Below are 20,390 nucleotides of genomic sequence, written 5' to 3'. Positions count from 1 at the left end.
AGAGACACTCAACACGGCTTCACATGCAGCAGGGAGAGACCACTCACTCAACACGGCTTCACGTGTAGCAGGGAGACACTCAACACGGCTTCACGTGCAGCAGGGAGAGACCACTGACTCAACACGGCTTCACGTGCAGCAGGGAGAGACACTCAACACGGCTTCACATGCAGCAGGGAGAGACCACTCACTCAACACGGCTTCACGTGTAGCAGGGAGAGACACTCAACACGGCTTCACGTGCAGCAGGGAGAGACCACTCACTCAACACGGCTTCACGTGTAGCAGGGAGAGACACTCAACACGGCTTCACATGCAGCAGGGAGAGACCACTCACTCAACACGGCTTCACGTGTAGCAGGGAGAGACCACTCACTCAACACGGCTTCACGTGTAGCAGGGAGAGACACTCAACACGGCTTCACATGTAGCAGGGAGAGACACTCACTCAACACGGCTTCACTTGCAGCAGGGAGAGACCACTCACTCAACACGGCTTCACGTGCAGCAGGGAGAGACACTCACTCAACACGGCTTCACGTGCAGCAGGGAGAGACCACTCACTCAACACGGCTTCACGTGCAGCAGGGAGAGACCACTCACTCAACACAGCTTCACGTGCAGCAGGGAGAGACACTCACTCAACACGGCTTCACGTGCAGCAGGGAGAGACCACTCACTCAACACGTCCTTCACGTGCAGCAGGGAGAGACACTCACTCAACACGGCTTCACGTGCAGCAGGGAGAGACCACTCACTCAACACGGCTTCACGTGCAGCAGGGAGACTCTCACTCAACACGGCTTCACATGTAGCAGGGAGAGACTCTCACTCAACACGGCTTCACGTGCAGCAGGGAGAGACCACTCACTCAACACGGCTTCACTCACATGCAGCAGGGAGAGACCACTCACTCAACACGGCTTCACGTGTAGCAGGGAGAAACACTCACTCAACACGGCTTCAAGTGCAGCAGGAAAAGACACTCACTCAACACGGCTTCACGACCTCCTGTGCACCGGACGAGGTAGTTAACATCTCCCAGCCACCGCGGTGCCAACCAGCCCACCAACCCACTCACCACCCACCCACCCCCACTCACCACCACCCACTCACCAACCACCCCACTCACCACCCACTCACCACCCACCCACTCACCACCCACTCACCATCCACCACCCACCCACTCGCCAGCCACCCACCACAGCACCCACCCACCCCCACACCACCACCCACCCACTCACCACCCACCCACTCACCACCCACTCACCACCCACCCCCACTCACCACCACCCACTCGCCACACACCCACCACAGCACCCACCCACCCCCACTCACCACCACCCACCCACTCACCACCACCCCACTCCCCACCACCCACCCCCACTCACCACCACCCCACTCACCACCCACCACAGCGCCCGCGCTGCTCCATGTCCAGCTCCGATCGGCGATTTGCAGAGAGGGAGAGATCGCGTGGGCTCGTCACTCTCAGAGTCGCCTTTATTAGAACTCCTGTCAAGTTTGACAAACTCTGTCGTCAGCACGTACGGGCGAGTGAGCGAGTAAACCACCCTCCCCCATCCTCCTCCCATTTACACGATTCACTCACTCACTCACACACTCACTCACTCACACACTCACACACACTCACTCACGCTCTTACACACTCACTCACACACGCTCTCACTCACTCACACGCTTTCTCTCACTCACTCACACACGCTCACTCCTAGAATTCAATTATCTCGCTCACTCGCCCACAATTCAATCCACTCACTCGCTCGCCCACCGCCTCGTTTGTTCACTCACCCAAATACGCTCCCCCACCCTACACACCCACTCACCCCAACACCACCACCACCAGCACCACACACTTATCCCCAGGTGTGGTAATATTTGCTTAACGCGTGAACATTCATTTAAAACCAAATTTATAATAACAGCAACTAATCGTAATTACGGCAACATACATTTACCCTCTTGTTTTGTATCATCCCAAAGTAATCGGCAATGGAACGAGACGTCGAGTGAGCAGCAGATGCGGCGATATCGGATTGAGGTGGTGGGTGGGTGGAGGAGACCGGGTGGGTGGGTGGAGGAGACCGGGTGGGTGGGTGGAGGAGACCGGGTGGGTGGGTGGAGGAGACCGGGTGGGTGGGTGGAGGAGACCGGGTGGGTGGGTGGGTGGAGGAGACCGGGTGGAGGGGTGGGTGGAGGAGACTGGGTGGGTGGAGGAGACCGGGTGGGTGGAGGAGACCGGGTGGGTGGAGGAGACCGGGTGGGTGGGTGGAGGAGACCGGGTGGGTGGGTGGAGGAGGAGACCGGGTGGGTGGTGCCGATCTGACAGCACCGCTGAGAATTTCGGCTTCCAATCCGGGTTTCAGCCGCCCAAACCACAGTGATTACACCGGATTTTTATCGACTCACGGACTCGCAGAGACCCACAGACTCGCACGGAGACCCACAGACTCGCACAGAGACCCACAGACTCGCACGGAGACCCACAGACTCGCACGGAGACCCACAGACTCGCACAGAGTGAGTTGTCATTAAACCGGGTTCTCAAGTGTAGCGAGTGGTTGGTATTAGACCAGCGACTGCACACAAAAAAAACCTAACACATTAAATTTGGTTCTGCATTTAACTTGGCTAAATTTCAGCTCTGGTAATGAGCAACATTGGATTGACCGTCACGTGATGAACGCGACGCTGGACGTAGCGGGGCAACTTGGAGAGTTGCTGCCCCCTACTGTGCGTGGACGAGAGGTCACCTGAGGTCACCTGAGGTCACGGGAGGCAGAGGTAACTCTGTCATGTCTGCTTCCGTGGACCGTTCTCCACAACGAAGCGTTGCACTGCCCTCATCCTGGAGCCCGGCCAGACCCAAGACTCTGATCCTGGAACCCGGCCAGACCCAAGACTCTGATCTTGGAACCCGGCCTGACCCAAGTCTCTGATCCTGGAAGAGTCAGGCTATATACTTGAGTTGGAGGGGAGGGATTCACGGAGTTCTGAGATGAATATGAAGGAGAGCCAAAGAAGTCAAAGTCAGAAAGATTACCGCCAAGCTTGAAGCCTTCGTTGGGCTAGGCAAGCCTCAGCTTATCCCATATGCTGGGCACCCCACAATCAAATCAACCCATTGGGGCCTAAGTCTCGCCCACCCCCCCTTACCCCACACACAATTCAGTGCCGAGGTGTAAGTTTGTTAAATACAAACGTCAAACAAACAAAAACATTGCGGGAGTTTAAATTCGGCTTGGACCCGGTCCGGTGCTTTCCCGCTCGGCCATACCAAGCCCGGGCCTTGTCCAGGCGAGAGCCGCAGGCTGCTGAGGCCCTGGCGGTGTGGAGCAGGAAAGGCCTGCCTACGCAAGCGACGCTTCACAATCGGATTTCCACACGTCAAAATCCGCGGAGGCCGATATCGCGTCCCGGACAAATCTGCCGCAGGCCGACACGGTCGTTCGACATTACAGCTGGAGACTTCGCAGGTATCCAACACGGCAGCCGAGATGCCTCTTAAAGCACCTCGCGGACATCTGCCGCGGGGCCGAGAGGCGACCACCGCCGCCGCCACCACCACCGCAACCACCACCACCACCACCGCCACTATCGCCACCACCGCCGCCACTATTGCCACCACAACTGCGAACGCGACTGCCGCCACCAACGGCTCGGCACCTCCCGACACGGCCACGCTACCCCCAACACCCCCCGCCCCAACCCCCCCTCCTGCTGGCAGCTGTCCCTGTGTTGGCCCCCAGGTGAATCGGTACCTGGCGGTAAGGAGGGGGCGGAGGAGTGGGGGGGGAGGACGTTGCCATGGTAATTTTCAACCAATTAACTTTTTTTTTCTAAATCGAAAACAAAATCTGGACGAGGGGGGGGAATTCCACCCACCCCCCTCCCTGCTAGTGGCAGCCGTCCCTACGAGCCCCGCAGTCTTAGCTGGGGGTGGTGTTGGTAGGGGAGGGTGGTGGTGGTGTTGGTAGGGGAGGGTGGTGGTGGGGGAGGGTGGTGGTGGGTGGTGGTGGGGGAGGGTGGTGGGTAGGGGAGGGTGCTAGCAGCAGGACCGCGAGGAGTTGCCGTCGCCACGGCGACCCAGCGACACCGTGTCCGTCGCCGTGAAGGAGCCGCCGCCGGCCTGCCGCAGGTCGGAGGTGATGGCGCGCCGGGCGGCCTCCTCGAAGGCCAGGGCCACGTTGGTGGAGTCGCGGGCGCTCGTCTCGAAGTAGGGCACGTCGCCACGCGCACGGCACCACGCCGACACCTCCTCGGCCGACACCTGGGACACCGCGCGCACAGCCACACGCACCCCGGGGAGTCTGTGTCGGGCTGCAGGGGCAAGTGCTGTTCGTGAGCAGAGACACACAACAACAACCAGGGACGCAATTCGCCACTCAGTGGCGGCGATGTCACCATGGCCAGGTGCGCTTTGAGGCCACGTGAAGCGTTGAAGGCTCGCCGACAGGCAACAGGACAGACCCCGCAGGTGCCATGGGTTGGCTGCTGTAGCAGGGTAGGTGCAGCAGGAGGTCACGGGAGTAGACTCCAGGTGCCATGCATTGCAGGCTGGGTGCAGGAGGAGGTCACAGGACAGACCCAGCAGGTGCCATGGGTCGACTGACTGAGATGACTGGCTGATGCACCACCTGTGCCCCCAAGTGTACCAACTTGGTGTATTTTAGCCACCCAGAGCTCCACTCGTTGTTGTGAGCGTTACTCCTCTGCCTCCGTTGTTACTGGAGCAGCAGCGTCCTTCACGAGCCTCCTCCTCCACAGAGGCCGACCTTGACACCGCTAGTACCGGTCATCAGCAAGTCCACTCAACTCCACATCCTCTTGTACCACATCACTCCATCTCTTCTCCAGCCCATGTCGTGCCCATTTAGCCTCCTCTATCCGGCCAAACGGAAGCTGTTGGTGCATGCGGTGGCTGGGCATGCGGTGGCTGGGTATGTGGGCTACATGACCCAGCCAACGCAGCCTTGCCTGGCGGAGGAGCTCACTGATGGGAATGTGTCCAGATCTTTCCAGGATTTGTGAGCTCCTCACACAATCTGGTTAAACCCAGGATGGATGGTAGGCAGGCCAGCCTGAATGTTTATAACCGGTACAGATGTTGCAATTAGGGGGGTCCACCTATCACAAGCATAGAGAAGGGAGGGCATTACCGTGGCAAAGAAGATCCGGAGCTTCGTGCGGAGCGACAGACCAGGCAGCTTCCACACAGCGTTAAGCAGCCCATGGAAAGATAATGCCGCTCGACTGATTCGGAGTGAGACCTCTGCTGTCAAACCGGAGCCGGTCATGAGCACACTGCCCAGGAAAACTTTCCACTCTCTCCACAACTCTCTCTCTCTCTCACACTCACTCTCTCACACTCACTCATATTCTCTCACACTCTCGCACACACACACACACTCAGACTCACTCACACACCCTCTCACTCACTCACACACTCTCTCACTCACTCACACACTCTCTCACTCACACACTCTCACACACACTCACACACACTCACTCACACTCACGCACTCTCTCTCACTCACACACTCACTCACACTCTCACACACTCTCTCTCACTCACACTCTCACACACTCTCTCTCACTCACACTCACTCACACACTCACTCACACTCTCACACACTCTCTCTCACTCACACTCTCTCTCACTCACACACTCACTCTCTCACAAACACTCACACACACTCACTCACTCTCTCACAAACACTCACACACACTCACTCACTCTCTCGCACACTCCCAGACACTCTCACTCACTCACACACGCTCTCAAACTCGCACTCTCACACACTCTCACTCACTCTCACTCACTCACATACGCACACTCACTCACTCACACTCTCTCACTCACACTCTCTTACTCACACATGCTCACTCACTTACACACTCACTCACTCTCTCACACTCTCTCACCCTCACTCACTCTCACTCTCTCTCATACTCTCAGACACTCTCACTCACACTCTCTCACTCACTCTCACTCACACTCTCTCACTCACTCACACTCTCTCACCCACACACGCTCACTCACTCATACACGCTCACTCACATACTCACTCTCTCACACTCTCTCTCACTCACACACTCTCACTCACACACTCTCACACACTCACACTCACTCACACTCTCTTACTCACACATGCTCACTCACACTCACTCACTCACTTACACACTCACTCTCTCGCTCACTCCCTCTCACCTCTCTGTGCGGCAGGTCCAGCTTGTTCCCCAGCAGCACGAAGGGGAAGGCGTCGAGGGCTGCGACGTCCGCGTAGTACGCAAACTCGGAGCGCCACGCGTCCAGGCTGCGGAACGAGTGCGCGTCGTCCAGGCTGAAGGTGAGCAGGCAGGCGTCCGAGCCGCGGTAGAAGGGCGTGCGCAGGCTGCGGAACCGTTCCTGCCCCGCCGTGTCCCAGATCTGCATCGTCACCGCACTGGAGGGGGACGTGCGGATACGGGGGAGGAGAGGGGAGACACGGGGGAGGGGGGGGGGGGAGACACGGGGGGTGGGGAGGGGGAGACACGGGGGGTGGGGAGGGGGAGACACGGGGGGTGGGGAGGGGGAGACACGGGGGGGGGGGTGGGGAGGGGGAGACACGGGGGGTGGGGGAGACACGGGGGGTGGGGAGGGGGAGACACGGGGGGTGGGGAGGGGGAGACACGGGGGGGGGTGGGGAGGGGGAGACACAGGGGGTGGGGAGGGGGAGACACGGGGGGTGGAGAGGGGGAGACACGGGGGGGGGGGGGGGGAGACACGGGGGGGGGAGGGGGAGACACGGGAAGAGGAGATGTTTGACTGCCATGATAGTTGGGTCCACTCCCGGTTATGCTATTCTTATCACGCTATAGGTGCTCGCTAAAAGAACTTGCCCCAACAGTCTGCTAAGGCTGTACGGGGGATCTTTGTCTTTGCAAAAGATCACAGGTACACACAAACCGGAGTTCGATTCCCACTCATGGCCACCGACACAAGTGATGAAGATCTGGGCCTCCGTAAGGTCGACTCAGCCTTAAGTACCTGGTGTGGAGTGCAGTAATCATCGCCACCGGGGAGACTAAGGTGGCCCGGCGTGGTGCTGGCTGGCCACCCACCCCCTCGGTGCGACTCGCTAACAGCACTTGCCCCTACAGTCGAGTGAGTCTACAAGGGAGCTCTGTGTATCTGCAAGTGTGAGCGTCTGTCTGTATGTGTGGTCTGTGTGTGTGTGTCTCTAGGAGGCTGCTAGACGTCTGTGCAGCCCATGGGCTTACCAATTACCCATACACTGTTCCGGCATCGGCGCATCCACACAACATCATGGATGCACGCCGGGTCTGTATAGTGACGGAACAGTGGATGCGGGTCCATGTCCTTGACACCAGAACCAACCATGGAGATGATCTTCCCACTGACCATCGGCTTGCCATCTGTAAGATGCGCCTGCCATTCTTCCACTCCGGTGGTGGGTGTACATCCAGGACCCCATTTAAACCCACAGTGGCCTGGTTTCAGCTAGCTGATGAAAGTTGCAAGCAAGAATGCCATCATCGCTTGCAGCTGTGGTTGGCATCATCCCCCCCTCCTGCTGCTGAGGGGAAATGGGCGAAGTTTAGGACTGTGGCTCATGCAGCTGCAATGGCTGCTTTGGGTATGGGTCCAAACCTCCCCAGAGACCCTGGCTGACAGAGGAGGTGTTGAGACTGGCTGAGAAAAAGCGACAGGCCCACTCCCAATGTCTACAGCATCCCACGTCAGAGAATGAGGAGGCTTACCGCAGCCTTCGCTCGGAAGTTCGGAGAGCCGTGTGGCGCTGCAAGGATGGTGGTCGCGGGTTGCTGAGGAGATGGAGTCTGCCTCAATAGCCCACGATCACAGATCACTCTTTAACTCCATAAAAACGTGACTTGCAGCGCCACACCAATCACCATCATTAGGGGAAAGAAAGGTTTGCTGAGCATTTCTGTGAGGTCTTGGGGGAGGGAAATCCCTCAGTCTTGAAAACATCATGGGGAAAAGTGGGGATGACCCTGCTGAGGCTGCAGTGCCTCAAATATTGGAAGAAAATAGTCACCCCCTGTGAGTGGCTGGCTGAGGTGCCATCTGTTGAGGAGGTACTGAAGGCGATCCTGAGTCTGAGACCAATAAAAGCACCGGGCAGAGATGATCTCCCAAGCGAAATGCTGAGGGAGGGTGGCGTTTGTGCACAGACTGCCCTATATGACATCATAACAACAGTCTGTACCACTGGACGGGTACCGCAGGATTGGAAGGATGCCCTGGTGGTCTCCCTCCTTAAGAAAGGGGACCGCACAGACTGTAACAACGACAGGGGCATCTCACTCCTCAGTGTGCCGGGAAAGGCCCTGACAAGGATTATTCAACATCGCCTTGCTTGGCACGCTGAGGAGAGGCTTGCGGAGCCCTAATGTGGTTTAAGGAAAGGGCGGTCCTGCACAGATTCCATATTTTCTGTCCGTCCGCTACAGCAGAGGTGTAGGGAATTCCACCAGGACCTACATCTCTGCTTTATTGACCTGGTCAAAGCCTATGATACCATTAGTAGGCCTGGGCTCTGGGTTGTTCTTCATTATTTCGGAGTCCCTGACTTTCTGCTCACAATCATTAAGGACCTTCATGATGGTGAGCGGGCCCGGGTAAAACTACGTGGTCGGGAGTCAGAGCCATTCCCTGTACACCTTGGGGTGCGACAGGGATGTCCTCTGGCTCTCACATTATTTAACATCTATTTTGACCACATAGTTCGTGACACCTTCGAGAGCTGTACCGGAGGAATTTCCATCTGGTTCAGATACAATCGGAAGCTGATCAATGCCCGGGTGCAGTCAAGGGATGGCTTCCTATTGGTCAACCATGTTATGTATGCTGATGATCTGGTAATTGCTGCTCACTCAGAGGAGGAGTTGGAGGCGCTGCTGCTGAACCTGGAGCTTGCCACTAAGAGGTGGGGCCTTACCATCAGCCCCACCAAAACTAAGCACCTGCCTGGGTATTTTGCAACATCAGACACTCCACCCCCACAACTCCCAATGTAGTTGTGGAGAGAGTGGAGAGTTTCCCATACCTGGGCAGTGTGTTCATGACTGGCTCCGGTTTGACAGCAGAAGTCTCACTCCGAATCAGTTGAGTGGCATTATCTTTTCATCGGTTGCGTAACGCTGTGTGGAAGCTACCTGGTCTGTCGCTCCACACGAAGCTTCGGGTCTTCTCAGCCACGGTCATTCCCTCCCTTCTCTATGCTTGCAAAACGTGGACCCCCCCCTAATGGAACAAATTTCACCAGTGAGAAAAATTCAGGCTGGCCTGCCTACGATCCATCCTGGGTTTAACCAGCTGGAAAGAGGGTCTAAACGGGCGTGACATGAGCTTGAGAAGAGATGGAGTGATGTGGTACAAGAGGATGTGGAGCTGAGTGGACTTGCTGATGACTAGTACAAGCAGTGTCAAGATCGGCCTCTGTGTAGGAGGCTCGTGACGGACACTACTGGGCAGTTGGAGGCAGTCGCCCTCCAGTAACAATGGAGGGCAGACGAACGACGCTCACAACAACGAGCGGAGCGCCGGGTGGCTAAAGCACAGCAAGTTGGCACAGTAGGGGGCACAGGTGGTGCATCAGCCAGTCGTCTCGGTCATCTCGGTCAGTCGACCCGTGGCACCTGGGTCTGCCCCGTGACCTCCTGCCAGCGGGCGTTCGACACTTCACGTGGCCTCAAGGTGCACATGGCCTGGCACAAGCGTCGTGGTGACGTCACCGCCACTTAGTGGCGAATGGCGGTTGTTGTTGTTGTTGTTGTCTGTGCGTGTGTCTGTGTGTGTCTCTGTGTATGTGTCTGTGTGTGTGTGTTTCTATGTATGCGCCTCTGTGCGTGTGTCTGTGCGTCTGTCTGTGTGTGTGTCTGTGTGTGTGTCTCTGTGTATGCGCCTCTGTGTGTGTGTCTGTGTGTGTCTCTATGTATGTGCCTCTGTGCGTGTGTCTCTGTGTGTGCGTGTGTCTGTGTGTGTGTGTGTGTCTGTGTGTGTGTGTGTCTGTGTGTGTGTCTCTGTGTATGCGCCTCTGTGTCTGTGTGTGTCTCTATGTATGCGCCTCTGTGCGTCTGTCTGTGTGTGTGTCTGTGTGTGTCTCTATGTATGCGCCTCTGTGCATGTGTCTGTGTGTATGTCTGTGTGTGTGTCTGTGTGTGTGTCTGTGTGTGTCTGTGTGTGTGTCTCTGTGTATGCGCCTCTGTGTCTGTGTGTGTCTCTATGTATGCGCCTCTGTGCGTGTGTCTGTGTGTGTGTCTGTGTGTGTGTGTCTCTGTGTATGCGCCTCTGTGCGTGTGATGATTGGCGAGCGCCTCCTCCCCTGTGAGTGTGGCAAGGGATCACACCACAGCACCCCCACCCGCTGTCCCCTTCGGGTGCACACTTTACAGAAATAAACTGAATCATTGCAATTTATTTTCCCCCAACCATTTCGCTCACAATTATTTTTGCCACGGGGGGGGGGGCAGAGGGGGCGGGGGGGGTGCCATTGCCAAGAGAGGCGTGGAGGGAAATCCATTCGTCGCACAAAACTTTTTTCAGCGTTCTCAAGAGGTGGAAATTCAGCCGAAGGGAGATCGTGCGGGGCGAGCCGTGGTGCCCTGGTTAATCCCGCAGTGATGATGATAATAGTCATACAGTCAGAGCTCTCGATTATGCCCGCTAATGACAGGGAGGGCGGACGCGGGTAATTCAACATGGCGGATAATCCGAAGATACAACCATTTTCCGCGGATCTCTGTGCCAGAAACTAACGATGGGCGGCTCGATGGACGATGTGGGTGATGATGACACTTTCCTGGCTCCCGCCCAGCAGAAGGCTCGGCCCACTGAGTGGATGATATCAGAGCCGCAGCCAATCAGACATCAATCAAACTCAGCCCCACTGTGTGACAAGATATGGCAACTACTGTGGTGTAGAGGCGATCACGTGGACGTCGGATTAACCGGAGCAACAGATTTGTTCGGTTGAAGAACCGCGTGACTTGTAATAAACATTTACAAGAAGATAAACGCAATGTTGTTTAACCGTTTTTTACATTATTAATTTGGGCTCAAGAGAAAATCCACACGTCGGTAATTTACGTCAAATCCTATAAAGCGCACGCACGGATAACCGAAGAGCCTCCTGCAGTCCTACAGGGCAGCCGCGACGGCCGTCGTGCGCCACCCGGCATCCCACGCACCCCACATGGGCCAAGTTTGATAGAAATAAAAATCACATCGCTTGGGATCGCACGCACGGCCGCCGTCATCGCCCTCCCTTCCCCCCCCCCCTTGCCCTACTGGCAGCAGGCTGATGCACAGGGTCAGCTGCCACTGGGGGTGAACCCTACCCTGACCACACGGCAGCAGCAACACCACCCCCTACTAGCAGCAGAGTCAGCAGCAACACCACCCCCTACTAGAAGCAGAGTCAGCAGCAACACCACCCCCTACTAGCAGCAGAGTCAGCAGCAACACCACCCCCTACTTGCAGCAGTCAGCAGCAACACCACCCCCTACTAGAAGCAGAGTCAGCAGCAACACCACCCCCTACTAGCAGCAGGATGAGCAGCAACACCACCCCTACTAGCAGCAGGATCAGCAGCAACACCACCCCCTACTAGCAGCAGAGTCAGCAGCAACACCACCCCCTACTAGCAGCAGAGTCAGCAGCAACACCACCCCTACTAGCAGCAGGGTCAGCAGCAACACCACCCCCTACTAGCAGCAGGATCAGCAGCAACACCACCTCCTACTAGCAGCAGAGTCAACTACTACTGAGGGTGAACCCTACCCTGACCACACGGCAGCGATCATTGTCCCAGCTACTCACAACAGGCTGATGCACAGGGTCAGCTGCCACTAGGGTTGCCCCTACACCTGACTACACAGTGCCAACTGCCCAGTAGCAGCAGCGTTATTCACGAGCCTCCTGCACAGAGGCCGATCTTGACACCACTGCTACCAGTTGTCAGCAAGTCTACTCAGCTCCACATCCTCCTGGATCACTCCATCTCTTCTCCAGCCCGTGCCGAGCCCGTTTAGCCCCCTCTATCTGGCCCAAAAGAGCGGTTTAGCTCACTCACTCAACCACTTACTCACCCATCCACTCATCCATCACTCGTTCACCGACTAACCACCTCACCCGCTAACTCAACCATTCATCCACTCGCTCCTCTACTCACTCACCCACCCCCACACGCTCACTCACTCACCCACCCACATACAGCTGAACACACCCACTAACTCAACCATTCACCCACTCGCTCCTCTACTCACTCACCCACCACCCGCACACTCACTCACTCACCCACCCACATACAGCTGAACACACCCACTAACTCAACCATTCACCCACTCGCTCCTCTATTCACTCACCCACCACCCGCACGCTCAATCACTCACCCACCCACATACAGCTGAACACATCCACTAACTCAACCATTCACCCACTCGCTCCTCTACTCACCCACCCACCCACCCCCACGCTCACTCACTCACTCACCAACTCGCTCCTCTACTCACCCACCCACCCCAACGCTCACTCACTCACCCACTCGCTCCTCTACTCACTCACTCACCCCCCTTCCCCCGCCACTCACCGTCCGTCTACGGAGAGGTCCTTGTTGAGGAACTCGACGCCGATGGTGTGGAAGCTCTGGGCGTCGAAGGTGTTGCTCACGTAGCGGTTCATGAGCGAGCTCTTGCCCACGCCGCCGTCTCCCAGCAGGATCACCTTGAGCAGCGTCGCCTTGGGGGGGGCGCCCCCCGCCCCGGACATATCACTGCCACACGGGGGAGGGGGTGAACGGGGAGGGTGACGGGGAGGGTGATGGGGAGGGTGACAGGGAGGGCACGGGAGGAGAGATGGACAGGGACATTATGGGACTCGAAGGTGAAAGGTGGTGAAGGGAGACACGGCGAGGAGTGGGGAGACACAGGGGAGGTGGAGAGAGCTGAACTTTGTCTCCACATCTCTCACGCTGTGCACACTCAGGTCGCCCTTGCGCGGGAGGCAATTGCTGTCCCATGCGTTTCAACTCGGGGTGAGTTTAATCTCCTCGCTAAACACCGACACCCATGCCGAGAACACTCACCAGGGCCCCAAGCCTCGCACCGACCCTACCCATGACCCCAACCCTCGCAGTGACCCCACCTGTGACACCAACCCTTGCACTGACCCCACCTGTGACCCCAACCCTCGCACCGACCCCACCCGTGTACCCCACCCTCGCAGTGACCCTACCCGTGACCTCAACCCTCGCAGTAACCCCACCCGTGACCCCAACCCTCGCAGTGACCCCACCCATGACCCCAACCCTCACAGTGACCCTACCCATGACCTCAACCCTCGCAGTGACCCCACCCATGACCCCAACCCTCGCAGTGACCCTACCCGTGACCTCAACCCTCGCACCGACTCTACCCGTGACCCCAACCCTCGCACCGACCCTACCCGTGACCCCAACCCTCGCACCGACCCTACACGTGACCAAAACCCTCGCACCGACCCCACCTGTGACCCCAACCCTCGCACCGACCCTACCCGTGACCCCAACCTCGCACCGACCCCACCCGTGACCCCAACCCTCGCAGTGACCCCACCCGTGACCCTAACCCTCGCAGTGACCCCACCCGTGACCCTAACCCTCGCACCGACCCCACCTGTGACCCCAACCCTCACACCGACCCTACCCGTGACCCCAACCCTCGCAGTGACCCCACCCGTGACCCCAACCCTCGCAGTGACCCTACCCATGACCTCAACCCTCGCACCGACTCTACCCGTGACCCCAACCCTCGCACCGACCCTACCCGTGACCCCAACCCTCGCACCGACCCCACCTGTGACCCCAACCCTCGCACCGACCCTACCCGTGACCCCAACCTCGCACCGACCCCACCCGTGACCCCAACCCTCGCAGTGACCCCACCCGTGACCCTAACCCTCGCAGTGACCCTACCCGTGACCCTAACCCTCGCACCGACCCCACCCGTGACCCCAACCCTCGCACCGACCCTACCCATGACCCCAACCCTCGCAGTGACCCCACCCGTGACCCCAACACTCGCACCGACCCGTGACCCCAACCCTCGCACCGATCCTACCCTTGACCCCAACCCTCGCAGTGACCCCACCCGTAACCCCAACCCTTGCAGTGACCCCACCCGTGACCCCAACCCTCGCACCGACCCCACCCGTGACCCCAACCCTCGCAGTGACCCTACCCGTGACCCCAACCCTCGCACCGACTCTACCCGTGACCCCAACACTCGTACCGACTCTACCCGTGACCCTAACGACGCCTGCTGCTGCTGTATATTTGGAGTCTGCGTCTCTCTCTCCCCATGGTAACTGCATGGATTTTTCTCCGGGTCCTCCAGTTTTTCTTTCCACATTTAGAATCAACGTCACGCCTTTCAGAGTGTTTTGACTGCCGCTATAAATTTCCACGTGACGATGATGATGACATCAGCGACTTCGTTGACCTATCATCTGTGGTGGGCAGGTCGCTTCTGAAAAAGAGTTACATACCTCAGTAGGCCTTCTTAACAGGGAAGATTGAAAATAAATACTTTAAATAGTTTAAATAGTAACGGCACTCACAGCGTGGTGACACGCACACACACCTCTACAAAGTTTCCCCGTATAGCCTGTACCAGACTGTAGGGGCAAGTGCTGTTGGCGAGCACCTATGAAAGCCGGAACGGCACACGAGGGGGTGGGTGGCCAGCACCACGCCCGACCGCCTTCGTCTCCCGAGTGGCGATGTTAACACACCGCACCAGGTACTCCTTTGAGGCTGAGTCGACCTAGGGGAGGCCCAGGACCGGTTCAGATAATCGTCACTGGTGTTGGCCGTGAGCGGGAATCGAACCCGTGTCTCCGGGTTCATAGCGCAGCGTAGCGCTAACCGCTACACCACCTCTACTACCACACACACACAGTGTGACACACACACACACACAGTGTGACACGCACACACACACAGTGTGACACACACACACACAGAGTGACACACACACACCTCTACTACCACACACACACACACCTCTACTACCACACACACACACAGTGTGACACACACAACAACAACAACCGCCATTCGCCACTAAGTGGCGGTGACGTCACCACGACGCTTGTGCCAGGCCAAGTGCACCTTGAGGCCACGTGAAGTGTCGAACGCCCGCTGGCAGGAGGTCACGGAGCAGACCCAGGTGCCACGGGTCGACTGACCGAGATGACTGAGATGACTGGCTGATGCACCACCTGTGCCCCCTACTGTACCAACTTGCTGTGCTTTAGCCACCCGGCGCTCCGCTCGTTGTTGTGAGCGTCGCTCCTCCGCCCTCCGTTGTTGTTGGAGGGCGACTGCCTCCAACTGCCCAGTAGCGTCCTTCACGAGCCTCCTCCACTGAGGCCGATCTTGACACCGCTGGTACCAGTCATCGGCAAGTCCACTCAGCTCCACGTCCTCCTGTACCACATCACTCCATCTCTTCTCTAGCCCGTGCCGCGCCCGTTTAGCCCCCTCGATCCGGCCGAACAAAAGCTGTTTAGGCATGCGGTGGCTGGGCATGCGGGCTACATGACCCAGCCAACGCAGCCTTGCCTGCCGGAGGAGCTCACTGATGGGACTTTGCCCAGATCTTTCAAGGACTTGTGAGCTCCTCACACAATTCAGCCTGGTTAAACCCAGGATGGATCGTAGGCAGGCCAGCCTAAATGTTTCCAACCGGCGAAGATGCTCCACTAGGGGGGTCCACGTTTCGCAAGCGTAGAGGAGGGAATGACCGTGGCCGAGAAGACCTGAAGCTTCGTGCGGAGCGACAGACCAGGTAGCTTCCACACAGCGTTACGCAACCGATGAAAAGATATTGCCGCTCGACTGATTCGGAGTGAGACCTCTGCTGATAAACTGGAGCCGGTCATAAGCACACTGCCCAGGTATGGGAAACTCTCCACTCTCTCCACAACTGCCCCATCACCAATTGGGAGTTGTGGGGGTGGAGTGTCCGATGGTACAAAATACCCAGGCAGGTGCTTAGTTTTGGTGGGGCTGATGGTAAGGCCCCACCTCTTAGTGGCACGCTCCAGTCTCAGCAGCAGCGTCTCCAACTCCTCTTCTGAATGAGCAGCTATTACCAAATCATCGGCATACATAACGTGGTTGACCAATAGGGAGCCATCCCTTGATCGCACCCGGGCGTCGATCAGCCTCCCATTATATCTGTGTGTGTGTGTGTCACACACTGTGTGTGTGACACACACACACACACAGTGTGACACACACACACACAGTGTGACACACCTCTACTACCACACACCTCTACTACCACACACACACCTCTACTACCACACACACACCTCTACTACCACACACACCTCTACTACCACACACACACCTCTACTACCACACACACACCTCTACTACCACACACACACCTCTACTACCACACACACACGTCTACTACCACACACACCTCTACTACCACACACACCTCTACTACCACACACACCTCTACTACCACACACACACCTCTACTACCACACACGCACCTCTACTACCACACACGCACCTCTACTAACACACACATCTCTACTACCACACACACCTCTACTACCACACACACACCTCTACTACCACACACACACCTCTACTACCACACACACCCCTCTACTACCACACACACACCTCTACTACCACACACACACCTCTACTACCACACACACCTCTACTACCACACAAACCTCTACTACCACACACACCTCTACTACCACACACCTCTACTACCACACAAACACCTCTACTACCACACACACACACACCTCTACTACCACACACACCTCTACTACCACACACACACCTCTACTACCACACACACCTCTACTACCACCACACACACCTCTACACACACACCTCTACTACCACACACACCTCTACTACCACACACACCCCTCTACCACACACACACCTCTACCACACACACACCTCTACTACCACCACACACACCTCTACACACACACCTCTACTACCACACACACCTCTACTACCACACACACACCTCTACCACACACACACCTCTACTACCACACACACACCTCTACTACCGCACACACACCTCTACTACCACACACACACCTCTACTACCACACACACCTCTACTACCACCACACACACCTCTACTATCACGCACACCTCTACTACCACACACACACCTCTACTACCACACACACCTCTACTACCACCACACACACCTCTACTACCACACACACCTCTACTACCACACACACACCTCTACTACCACACACACACCTCTACTACCACACACACCTCTACTACCACACACACACACCTCTACTACCACACACACACACCTCTACTACCACACACACACACGTCTACTACCACACACACACCTCTACTACCACACACACACCTCTACTACCACACACACCTCTACTACCACACACACCTCTACTACCACACACACACCTCTACTACCACACACACACCTCTACTACCACACACGCATCTCTACTAACACACACATCTCTACTACCACACACACCTCTACTACCACACACACACCTCCACTACCACACACACACCTCTACTACCACACACACACCTCTACTACCACACACACCCCTCTACTACCACACACACACCTCTACTACCACACACACACCTCTACTACCACACACACCTCTACTACCACACAAACCTCTACTACCACACACACCTCTACTACCACACCTCTACTACCACACAAACACCTCTACTACCACACACACACACACCTCTACTACCACACACACACACCTCTACTACCACACACACACCTTTACTACCACACACACCTCTACTACCACCACACACCTCTACACACACACCTCTACTACCACACACACCCCTCTACTACCACACACACCTCTACTACCACACACACACCTCTACTACCACACACACACCTCTACTACCGCACACACCTCTACTACCACACACACCTCTACTACCACACACACCTCTACTACCACACACACACCTCTACTACCACACACACCGCTACTACCACACACACACCTCTACTACCACACACACAACTCTACTACCACATACACACACTGGGAGCTGCTGCTGCTACAGCGGTGTGACGGTCAGCACGCTGGACACGATCTCCGGGCGCGGCAGTCGGCACTGTTGTGGGGGTGCGGGGTGACGTGGGGTGATGATGATATCCTAGCCAAGTCTGCCACGACCGCCTGGTGGGGCAGAACGTGGCTAGCCCCCCACCCCAACACGGCGAGTGGAAGAGTAGGCCAAGAGGGGTGGGGCGTCTCGAGTTGGAAGAGGAAGCCGAGGGCCTGTAGGCCTCAGATTCTGCTGCTGCCTGCTGCTGCCTGCTGATGCCTGCTGCTTGCTGATGTCACTGCTGCTGCCACTACCTGCTGCCTGCTGCTGCCTGCTACTTGCTGATGCTACTGCTGCCACTGCCCGCTGCCTGCTGCTGTCTGCTGCTACCTGCCTGCTGCCACTACCTGCTGCCTGCTGATGCCACTGCTGCTGCCTGCTGCTTGCTGATGCCACTGCTTGCTGCTGCCACTGCCTACTACCTGTCTGCTGCTGTCTACTGGCTACTGCTGCCTGCTGCTGCTGCCACTGTCGCTGGCTTCTGCTACTGCCTGCTACTGCTGCTGCCTGTTGTCTACTGATGCTGCTGCCACTGCCGCTGGCTTCTGCTACTGCCTGCTGTCTACTGCTGCTGCCTGCTGCTTGCTGATGCCACTGCCGCTGCCTGCTGCCACTGCCGCTAGCTTCTGCTACTGCTGCTGCCTGCTGATGCCACTGCCGCTACCTGCTGCTGCTGCCTGCTGCTGCTACTGCTGCTGCCACTGCCGCTGGCTTAGCTCGCGAGGCTGAACTCTGGCGCCTGCCCCGCGTGGCCCACCTGGGGAGGAGGCCCCGTCCCAGTCCCGACTCAGCGCCGACTCGACCCCATCGCCCCGCGGGTCGCCGCGAAACTTCCAAACGTCAGAGGAGGAAGCGGAGTCGGGGCAGGAGCGGCGGAGGAGGAGCGGTGGTGGTGGAGCGGTGGTGGTGGAGTGGTGGAGCGGTGGTGGTGGAGCGGTGGTGGTGGAGTGGTGGTGGAGTGGTGGAGACACAGACAGAGAGACACAGCAGAGAGATAAGTCTTTACACCGCCATCACCACCACCGCCATCGTCACCGTCATCCGCTCCGTCATGTGACTGAGCTGCCACCGCAAGGGCACGTGACCACGGGGGGCGGGGTGAGGGGGGGACTAGGGGTGTAGGGGGGCGGGGCTGGGAGGGATAAGGGTGGGTGGGGGCTATGGGGTGAGCGGGTCGGGCTAAGGGTGGGCGGGGCTTAGGGTCGAAGGGCGAAACTCGGGTTGTTGGGGGCGGGGCTAGGGGGGATTGGGGGTGGGTCTAGAGGGGTGAGGGGCGTGGCTAGGGGGATTAGGGGCGGGGCTAGAGGGGTGAGGGGGCGGGGCTATGGGAGATTAGGGGTGGGGCTAGAGGGGTGAGGGGGCGGGGCTAGAGGGTGAGGGGCGGGGATAAAGGGGCGGGGCTAAATGTGAGGGCGGGGCTAGGGTTGTGGGGGGGCTATAGGGGTGAGGGGGCGGGGTGAGGGGGAATACGCGGTGACGTCATCGCGCATCGGCGTTTCCTCAGAATCAGAAATCGAGTACAGTCGATCATCGATCATTATCATCATCGATCAGCATCGATCATTATTATCGTCATCATCGACAATTATGATTATCATCATCGATCATCATCGATTATCATTATCTATCATCACCGATTATTATCATAGATCATTATTATCACCATCGATCATCATCGACCATTTTTAACATCAACGAATCATCGATCAGCATTATCATCGATCATCACCGATTATGATCATCGATATGTATTATCGTCATCGATCATTATGATCACTCAGCCCAGTTTCCTATCGTGAGCAGGCAAACAGAATGACACAGCGCGTGACGCCTCAGGGGCCGTCCTAAATGACGTCACGCGATTTTGGACGATTTTTGACCCCCCCCTCGTCACACGGCGTCACAAAAAGTCAGCCCCCCCCCCTCAAATATGACGTCACAAAGCTCTGCCCCCCCCCCCAAAAAATCTAAAACATGATTCAAATCGCTTTAAACTAGAGTCATTGTAGCGCGTATTTAACGTGGCGCTGCACTCTGATGTTGTAGGAGAGAACATTTATTAAGAAGTACATTTAATTAAGTAGAACGTGTTGTCTGTATTTATTTAAAGTTGCGCATTTTGATGTGACGTCACATTTCTCAACCCCCCCCCCTCG

The 20,390-nt window shown here is 57.1% G+C and overlaps 1 protein-coding gene across 1 annotated transcript; it reads right to left on the bottom strand.

Annotated features, from left to right (window-relative positions):
- Positions 1-1,485: 1,485 nt before the first annotated feature.
- RAB9A (RAB9A, member RAS oncogene family) lies at positions 1,486-19,310 on the bottom strand. Its single transcript, XM_078883767.1, has 4 exons — positions 18,992-19,310; positions 12,640-12,822; positions 6,233-6,467; positions 1,486-4,291 (listed from the first exon to the last, which is right to left on the bottom strand). The coding sequence occupies exons 2-4, from the start codon at positions 12,816-12,818 to the stop codon at positions 4,067-4,069; spliced, it is 639 nt and encodes a 212-aa protein (XP_078739893.1). The 5' UTR covers positions 12,819-12,822; positions 18,992-19,310; the 3' UTR covers positions 1,486-4,066.
- Positions 19,311-20,390: the final 1,080 nt, after the last annotated feature.

The sequence above is a fragment of the Lampetra fluviatilis genome, chromosome 73 (assembly GCF_964198595.1).
Source record: "Lampetra fluviatilis chromosome 73, kcLamFluv1.1, whole genome shotgun sequence".
In the NCBI taxonomy this organism is placed as follows: Eukaryota; Metazoa; Chordata; class Hyperoartia; order Petromyzontiformes; family Petromyzontidae; genus Lampetra; species Lampetra fluviatilis.
Note: the sequence above shows the minus strand (reverse complement) of the source record. Positions and strands in the feature narration are given on the sequence as shown.